General features: G+C 40.4%; 2 protein-coding genes across 4 annotated transcripts; both read left to right on the top strand.

Moving 5' to 3' along the window:
• stk3 (serine/threonine kinase 3 (STE20 homolog, yeast)) lies at positions 1–4,284 on the top strand. 2 transcript variants are annotated; one of them, XM_030788636.1, is made up of 11 exons: positions 1–146; positions 895–975; positions 1,061–1,189; positions 1,346–1,460; positions 1,578–1,742; positions 1,906–2,073; positions 2,248–2,385; positions 2,578–2,703; positions 2,897–3,098; positions 3,215–3,387; positions 3,497–4,284. In XM_030788636.1, exons 1-11 carry the CDS (start codon positions 124–126, stop codon positions 3,653–3,655), a joined length of 1,479 nt encoding a protein of 492 aa, XP_030644496.1. In that variant the 5' UTR covers positions 1–123; the 3' UTR covers positions 3,656–4,284. The 2 variants fall into 2 exon arrangements, with proteins under 2 accessions (XP_030644496.1, XP_030644497.1); XM_030788637.1 differs by lacking the exons at positions 1,578–1,742; positions 1,906–2,073.
• Positions 4,285–5,729: 1,445 nt separating this feature from the next.
• On the top strand, positions 5,730–9,129 carry rida (reactive intermediate imine deaminase A). Of its 2 annotated transcripts, none has more exons than XM_030788638.1 (6): positions 5,730–5,898; positions 6,900–7,005; positions 7,125–7,179; positions 7,282–7,350; positions 8,332–8,387; positions 8,489–9,129. In XM_030788638.1, exons 1-6 carry the CDS (start codon positions 5,834–5,836, stop codon positions 8,546–8,548), a joined length of 411 nt encoding a protein of 136 aa, XP_030644498.1. In that variant the 5' UTR covers positions 5,730–5,833; the 3' UTR covers positions 8,549–9,129. The 2 variants fall into 2 exon arrangements, with proteins under 2 accessions (XP_030644498.1, XP_030644499.1); XM_030788639.1 differs by lacking the exon at positions 5,730–5,898 and adding an exon at positions 6,164–6,265.
• The last annotated feature ends 285 nt before the right edge of the window (positions 9,130–9,414 follow it).

Below are 9,414 nucleotides of genomic sequence, written 5' to 3'. Positions count from 1 at the left end.
CTTGTGACGGTGAAGGAACTAGGGATTTTTTGAAATCAACAAAAATGAGTTTTGACTGCTAACTTTGTGGTTTATTCTGGCGTTTGGAAATCACTAGAGTATCGGCATTTATATTTCAGAGCCATGGACCAGCCGGCACCCAAAAGGTAAGTTAAAGGAACTAACTAGCAGTGTTTGCTTGATTTGTGATTCAAAGAATATGCACCCACGATAGCTAAGCCAGCTAAGCTAACTCTTAGCGTTAGCAAACGATAGAAGCAGGTTTGTGTAGCTAGCTGAGGTTAGCACTGTCACGACGGGCCACGTAGGTTAGCTACAATTCACCAGCCGAGGTTAAGCTATGTTCAGTTCTCCGTATATGTACATTATTATATGTAGTTATACATTTCAAGAAGTGGAAGGCACGGAGTCAAGCTGGTCACCTACAGCTGTCAGTCATGTCCAAGTTGCCCAGAATAATTTAACTTGTAACAGCATAACGAAAGTGTTTGGCACTCGCTGAAGTCAACGCTGGCTGTACATTACGAATGTGTTTATTTTGCTAATTCTATGTTATTCTGCCGAATTTAACTATCATAGGTATACAGATTATGCACTAACGTGACATTTTAGGCAACTAGAGTATGAGATTTACTGAACCAGAATGTAGGCGTATGTATGTGCAAATAACCAACTTGCTAACATAGGTTACTAGCCCGAAAAAAATGATTTGATGTAGCTTCACTTGATGTTTTATGTGTAACAGTTCGGTTTGCGGACAGCCGACTTTAACCCAACACTGAAGAATAAATTTCATGATATGACTGTCTGTCGTATTATTGTATTTGTTGTTTTAAGATTATCTTCAGTATTATTAGTCGGTTTGTCATATTTTTGTCATTTGTGCCCAAACAGCAAGCTGAAGAAGCTGAGTGAGGACAGCTTAACCAAGCAACCAGAGGAAGTTTTTGATGTTCTTGAGAAACTTGGTGAAGGGTAAGAATCCTCTGACGGAAGTGGAAGGAATACTTAGTGTGTTTGAGAGGTCATGTTTCATTCATGATAATGTGTTTGTGTTCAGATCGTATGGCAGTGTATTTAAAGCTATTCACAAGGAGTCGGGCCAGGTGGTGGCCATTAAACAGGTCCCTGTGGAGTCAGACCTGCAGGAGATCATAAAAGAAATTTCCATCATGCAGCAATGTGACAGGTGAACCATTCTGAAGAACCTATCCTTCTCACATATAATTTAAAAATACTCCTGTGTCTTTGTTTTGCATCTGAAATTTTTTAAGTCAGTATGCTGTGTAGATATAAATGTCATTGCCATCAAGGTTTGATTTTGCTCTTTATGCTCTTTGTCCAGTCCCTACGTGGTGAAATACTATGGCAGTTACTTTAAAAACACAGATTTGTGGATTGTGATGGAATACTGTGGAGCTGGCTCTGTTTCAGACATTATCAGATTACGCAATAAAACAGTAAGTCACCTATAAAGCTTTTAAGGGTGAGAATACATATCCAAGTGTATTTGACCTCCAGTGCGATAGAGAAATACTGTTTTGTTTTTGTTTGTTTTTTTGTTTTGTTTTTTTCAGCTCACAGAAGATGAGATTGCCACTATCCTTAAATCTACTTTGAAGGGTCTTGAATACTTGCATTTTATGAGGAAAATCCACAGGGACATCAAAGCTGGTAACATTCTGCTCAATACCGAGGGTCATGCCAAACTTGCTGATTTTGGAGTGGCTGGACAACTCACTGTGAGTCAGTTAATATTGTTTTTGTAAAATTTTTTAAATCCTTGTAGACCTTTGTGTTTTTCTCAACTTGCATGTACAATAATGCCATCGTTATAGTGACTGTTATCTATTCTATTGTTAATGTTAACACTATTAATGTTGTATGTATGCGCCTTCATTACAGGACACAATGGCTAAAAGAAACACAGTGATTGGTACGCCCTTCTGGATGGCCCCTGAGGTGATCCAGGAGATTGGGTATAACTGTGTGGCAGACATCTGGTCCCTGGGTATCACGTCTATAGAGATGGCAGAGGGCAAACCTCCCTATGCAGACATTCATCCAATGAGAGTAAGTGCAACACACTCATGTTCGTCAGTGCTTTCAAGATAAAACAGCAGATTGTTTAAACTGTTGGTTTTCCCTGATGAATATGGACAACAACCATGTGAAGAGATACATTGGCACTGGCTGTCAGCTGTCATGTTTATTATTGGTGTAAGAGGCCATTGTCTTTCTGCGCAGGCAATTTTCATGATACCAACAAACCCGCCGCCAACATTTCGGAAGCCGGAGCTATGGACAGACGACTTCACAGACTTTGTAAAGAAGTGTCTGGTCAAAAACCCTGAACAGAGAGCCACAGCCACTCAGCTCTTACAGGTCTGGTTCCAAACCCTGTTTAAACTCTTCCCTGATGACTGCTCTTGCAAAATTAAGTTTCCTATCCATACATTTGTGAAGTGGAGGAGAATTTCTTCCAAAATGTTTGGTTTTTGCTAGTTGTGCCAGCTTCAGGAGTTCTGTGTACTGTCGTCCCAATACTAACGGGGCCCTGTTTTTCTCTTTCAACAGCATCCCTTCATAACCAACGCTAAACCAGTGACCATTTTACGTGACTTGATCACAGAGGCCATGGAGATGAAGGCGAAAAGACAGCAGGAGCAGCAGAGGGAACTGGAGGAGGATGAGGAGAACTCGGTAGGGCTGGTCCCTTTTTGTTTCTCTGTATGTGACCCCGTCGCCGTCCCATCATGACATCCCATTTCCTCTTCCTGTCGACCTGTTTCAACTCTCCATGTTTAGACACTACGTGAAAACACATTAATGCTTTGTGATCTGGGTTGTAGATGTTATATGTAGTGTTGATATTCAGTATGTGTATCTGCACTAGGATGAAGAGGTGGAAATAGATTCACACACTATGGTGAAGTCAGGCTCAGAGAGCGCTGGCACTATGCGGGCTACGGGCACCATGAGTGACGGGGCTCAGACCATGATAGAGCACGGCAGCACGATGCTCGAGTCTGATCTGGGAACCATGGTCATCAACAGCGATGAGGAAGAGGAGGAAGAGGATGGAGGCTCTATGAGGAGTGAGTGTTACTGCTCTGCAAAGTCCTGCGTGGCCTGATCCACCTATTAAATTACAGTTGTTTGTAAAATCGAGTTGCCGGGAAAATGAAACAACGCGTTTCTTTCACACTTGCAGGAAATCCCACCTCACAGCAAGCCCAGCGGCCGTCTTTCATGGACTACTTTGACAAACAGGACTCAAACAAAGGTCAAGAGAGCTACAACCACAACCAACAGGACCCTTACCTGATACCCAAAACTGCTTTCCCTGACAATTGGAAAGTTCCACAAGATGGAGATTTTGAATTCGTAAGTATTTTGGTATTTCTCCACCCGGTTCCTCCGTCACATTTTTTTTTCCCCCGAATTGAAGACTTTGTTTTGTATTTATGCTCTGATTTTCTTTTTTTGCCTGTAGCTTAAAAACCTTGACTTTGAGGAGCTTCAAATGCGTCTTAGTGCACTAGACCCCATGATGGAGCGTGAAATCGAAGAGCTACGTCAGCGCTACACCGCCAAGAGGCAGCCCATTCTGGACGCCATGGATGCTAAAAAGCGTCGGCAGCAGAACTTCTGAGGCTGCCTCAAGAGAGAAGACTTAAACCTGGCATGCCAGCCCCTTTTTCACAGAGGCACACCCTCTCTTCAACTCTGTTACATTTTAGTTTATCACATCTCAGTGTGACTGTCTCTCGTCATTTATTATTTGCAGTCCGGTCCGTCTCAGTGTCTGACTTTTGTCTCCCAAAGAAACTGACAAACGTGTTTCACCAGCTACGACGGTAATATCATGCCTCTCTTTACATGTGAGTAGCCTTGGAAGACAAGAATATAATTAATAGTGATGCTTACAAGATCAGTTTATGGGGAAGTGCAGAGGTAACTGTCGGTTGGATTGTAGTTAGTGATGCACTGAGTTGGAACAATTTATTAAGGAGCTCAGTTTTTAACCAAAGACAATCACAAGAGGAGAATGCCTTAGGAAGTTTTCATCTGTTGGTCCATCGCACAGCTTTTTTTAAAGTGACCAGTCCACATCTCGAAATAGGAATAAGAGTGGTACCCACGGTCATGGGTGCATATTTCCACAAAAGCACACTAGGGAAGCAATGAAGTTAAATGCATGAATGTATCTCTTGTGCAGTATTGATTGAACACAAACAATTCTTGCAGCTGTAGTTTTCATTTCCTCAGGCCTTCACAAAACTGTATCCCCCCCCCCCCCCCCCCCCCCCCCGACCTCTTGTAAATATGCATGGCTTTGTGATGTTTATTTTCCTTCCTTGTCCTTTGTCCATATTTTTTTCTTTTTTTTGTCATTGAATGTTTTCAGTGTTCTTTCAATGTGGCTCAATTTTTCTATTCTCTGCTAGTGCCTCCTGACAGACTCATATCTGACGGTTTATCTTGTATACTCCTATGATGTAGTGAGAGTCATGCATCATGCCTCGTCAAGAAAAAAACTGAATTGTTTCACTGTATCTCAGGGGTTGTTCAGCTATGAATTCCACTTTCTTTTCCTCCTTTGTTTGACCACTATTTGAAGGTAATAATAAGGCAATAGATAATGTATCACCGGGACCAGCATTGCTATTTAGTCTCCTTTTTTGGCGCCGAAGCAATATATCAATTCATAGACACGTTTAGAAAACCCGTGGCAATGAGAGCTGTCACAGAAGAGTATGATACTTAAATATTGCGTAACTTAATCCATTATGGTGGATTTATTTAGCACATTTATTCAGTGTGGCCCTTATTTTGGCCCTTATCGTGGACATTTTGCTAATAATATTTTAAAACATATTTGTTTGAAGTACGGCTTAATAATTAGAGCACCATTGTTGCAAAGCTTAGCTGTGATAGTGCACTGTCTAATAATGAGTCTGCTTAGCTGCCTTATGTATTCCTTTTTTTGGCATTTGTGAGTTTTATCAGGTTTTCATATGTTGCAATACTATTCATTGACCCATTTTACTTAATACTCTAATTTATTGTTTATGATTCATTTCGTTGGTTGTTTTGTAACCAGCCTCTCTGTGAGGATGGTCATAAATAAAGGTCATTGTGAATCATTTGGTCTGAGAATTTGCTCGTCTTATCTTGGCTCGTTGGGGGAAAAAAAAAAAGCTTTGTCATTTTTGAATTGCAGAGACATTGAATGCAAAAGTGGATACAGTGGAAGCTTTCATATGTCACTGCATTGCATCGCTCATCCCAGAAAGAATAAGTGTTTTAGGAGTTACAGTTTACACTAGATCTAAAGCTCAGTGATCTGCTGGGTGTCAAACTTTAAAGAGAAGTAGCCTTCGAAAGTAATGGAATATCGTCATTGGAAGCCATATTTCCTATGCGCGAGGACAGGGGCTGTCCAGGTTACCGTATTTCTTCTATTACGGCGCTTCAAACAAAAGTAGAGGGCTCTAAAGTGGTAAAGTGGTGTTGCAACAAAGTTTTAATTATTATGGTAGAAAATACAAATCTCAGAATTACACCAAAACACTGAGTCGTAATAAAAGTCACTTTACGAAGATCCCCCCAGAGATTTTGTCCATGTGTAGCGTTAGATAAATGTGTGGCGCTGGACAAAGGACCTCTATATATGGGTATATAAGGCAGTGTCTACCCTTGAACTTTAGCTGTCGCTTTTACCACTGAACCTGCTGTCGGAAGACGTTCTCGTAGCTGCTGTCTGCCCTATTCATATCGTTTGCCAGTCCGAGTCTTCTGCACTTTCTGCACAATCGCGCATTTAAGGATGTCTGCAGTAATCAGAAGAATTATCAATACAACTTCAGCGCCAGCTGCAATCGGGCCATATAGGTGAGCAGACATGTTAGCCAGTAACTTTTCTTAAAGTGTTTTTTCGCCCCCAGAGTCACTGTTATTTTTGCTGTTTAAACAACGTGGAGAGATTTGAGGAATTTTGGACAGCAGGGAGCTCAACTTGCGGCATGGCTCTATTTATGTAAATCTCCACGTGGGGTCCTAAAACGCAGTTAAACTTTTTATAAGGTTGTATTTACTTAGGGGCGTGTCTTTAGAGCACACCTATAATGAGCAGTACAATTTTTGTTTCACTTATTTTCTGACTGACTTGAACATTCCCACAACTTCTGAGTGATATGGCGTCAATTCGCAGGCAAATTCCTTATACCCCTAAAGCCCCAGTCAGGCAGGGTATATACAGGTAGGATATTAAAAATTCAATTAAATAAATCAAAAATAAAATTATGTAAAATAAATGCGTTCATATTTTCATATTTACTTTCATGACAAGTGAATTAGTCTTTTGCGTCCCAAATGATGATGAAGTGGCTAGAGCCACATAGACGAGCATTTCCAGTAACGAATAAAATGATTTATTTTTGGTATAATAACTGTGTGGAATGTTGGCATTTCTGATGGTCCCTCGAGGGGAGGTTACTGCCCTGGCCAATAGCAGCAAGAGGAGGCACAGACAGAGTTTTCGACCGAAGTTCAGGGCAGTATTATCAAAATTGCATGGGAATACTTATCATGTGCTTGTCATGTGATGTCATGCGTTAATGGCAAACGTGTGGCAAATTACAACGTTAATTTAAATGCAATCATGTCGATGACAGAAGTGCGTTCGTTTTGTTACAATTCACGTAATATTACCAATATTACAGCAGGGGGCAGTGAAGCATATTTTAATGTAACTCTACGCCAGGCTACCTGCGTACCCAACCCGTTTTATAGTCAACGACCAAAGCAAGTGCACAGTTGAACCCATAACCACGTTTGTAACGTAAGAAATGCGCTCCCTTTCCCAATCACTGTATGTATGTTATCATCCTAAGCCAAGCGGTGGTAGTGGATCGTACCATGTACATCTCTGGCCAGCTGGGGTTGGATGTAGCCTCGGGGCAGCTGGTGGCTGGTGGAGTTCAAGCCCAAGCCAAACAAGTGAGATGCGTCCTCCCAAGTCCTCCCAGTTACATCATTTACTAATGTTTTTTTTATTGCAGTTGCAAAATATGTTCATACTATAAATATTTTACATGATCTCTGATGTTTCGAACAAGGCTTTGATTAACATGGGTGAGATCCTCAAAGCAGCTGGATGTGGATATGGAAATGGTAAGTTACTTGATTTTAGTATCACTTTTGAAAGTACTGGCTTCATCTATGATATTTAAAATGTCTAATGTACCAGAATGTATAATGTGCTGTCTCTTTCAGTCGTCAAGACAACTGTCCTGTTGGCAGACATAAATGACTTCACCAGTGTCAATGACGTTTACAAGCAGTGTAAGTAAGAACTCTAAGGAAAAGAATGGAATTATTACTTTCTTGCATTTCCAAAAAGGTCCACACGGTGGCAACATTTTCACTGAATTTGTTACATAGTAGCTTCTAATATTTGCTGCCTTGGCACACTGCTGTTCCAAGCACAATGTAAGTGAAAGAGGCTCCTCTGTGATCTATGACTGCTATGTCTGACATACAGCAAATAGAAATGATCTTTGTGATTCCTCTAGATTAGAGCAATGCACCAATGCAACTCTTTTAGGGTGTTGTATGTCTTTTAATGCATGAGTCATTAGCTGTTCATTTAGCGTTCACCAAAGTGAATGCAGAGTGTCACCACTTCTCCTTGCCAACCAGCTTTTTGGTTGCCTGGCTCTTGTCTACTTCTTTAACCTCCCACAGACATTTGTCCAAAGAATACACAATAGTGTTGGGTATTTCCTCTTTGCGGTAATGCAGAAAGGTAATTGTATCCTGGCGTCTGAGTGTAAGAGAATACTGTCATGCACTGTGAAACTATAGCCTCCACTCTCTTGGGACAACCCATCCACTACCACAAAGTCCCAAAGAAGAGAACTTTCCATGACCCATTATTCGCTCTGAACCATGATACACGTCCATGTTTGGACATGCATCCCCTTATCATAGAAGAGGAACAGCAAGTATCTATTCACTGCCCTCTGTATTATCAGTAAGAAACTTTAGACTTGCATTGTTCAAGACTTGCAGTTGCAAACTAATGAAGGTCAAGGCTACTGATCTTTGCATGTATGGGTGATTAAGTAAGTGTACCTCAAGGATGGTTTGCTCATGGAGGATCTGTTTTTATACCATGATCTCTCTTTAGGGATCAAAGCAAAGTAGGTCATTTTCATATTTAATTTTAATTTCACTCTCAGTCATAGAACGATCTGTGTGTCTTTCAACTATGTTTCTGTGCTGTGCGAAATCCTCTCCAATGGAATTTATTTTCTTTTATAGTTTTCAGCAGCAACTTCCCTGCCAGAGCAGCCTATCAGGTCGCTGCCCTGCCTCGGGTAAGTATTACTGGAGAGGTGTACTACCTACTTCTAGGATATACATATGATAATTACTCCTGCTTATGTGATATTTCTTTATCTGTTTCTCCTCCTCTAAGGGTGGTCTGGTGGAGATTGAGGCCATTGCTGTGTTGGGACCCATTAGTGATTCTTCCTGACTGTCTGGCCAAAATTTGCATAAACTGTAAATACTCCCACCTATGGAGCTTTAAAACTGGATCAGTCGCATAGCCAAATGTTTAAGTTTACATTCTGTCAAAACATTCCTTTGCCATAGAGACCAGTTGTAGTCATTATACCTTCTTTCAAGATGCCTCTGTAAGCATTTCACTGCATTTCATTGTAATTGAGAAAATGAATTTGAACATCATCATCTCATCACTTTGTGTGACCCATCTAACCTTTGACCAGCTCTATCATATCTTGTGCACCTGCATACAAATGAAAGCCTCAAATCCACAAACTCTTGGGAACAAAGCAACATGTACATTCAACTGAATATATGTATTCAGTTAAGAAGTTTGTGTCCGCTCTCATCGGAGATATACAAGCAGGCTTTTTTGAGATAATTTGATGATTTATGTCACACATTCAGCCCTATCTTGCGTATGCAAGTGTACGATAATGTCATGACTGATCAGAACATCTATGCTTTTCTAATAGCTGGAATGAAACAATAAGGTACAGTGTTCTTTACCATTATATGCAATGAAATAAACAATATGCAAGATCTCAGTAACAGGTAATTTTATTCTTATCATAGAGAACCAAACATAGTAGAATGCGAGAGTTTTTTTTTTTTTTTCCTGTATTCTTTGGCTTTATGCATATGGGAAATATGCACAATTTGAAGATTTATGGGACTAAGTAACATCATATTTCTGGTTCTAAGTAATATTTTCCCACCCCAAAAACATTTGTAGTGGTTTTCAGGATTAAACTCACACTATTTGGTGCCAGACAGTGATATGTAATCTTTGCATAAGAAATATAACGTTAAATTCTCTTACAAATGGAAAAGCAT

The sequence above is a fragment of the Chanos chanos genome, chromosome 12 (assembly GCF_902362185.1).
Source record: "Chanos chanos chromosome 12, fChaCha1.1, whole genome shotgun sequence".
Lineage (NCBI taxonomy): Eukaryota > Metazoa > Chordata > Actinopteri > Gonorynchiformes > Chanidae > Chanos > Chanos chanos.
The sequence above is the reverse complement of the archived record's forward strand: the minus strand, read 5'-3'. Positions and strand labels throughout refer to the sequence as shown.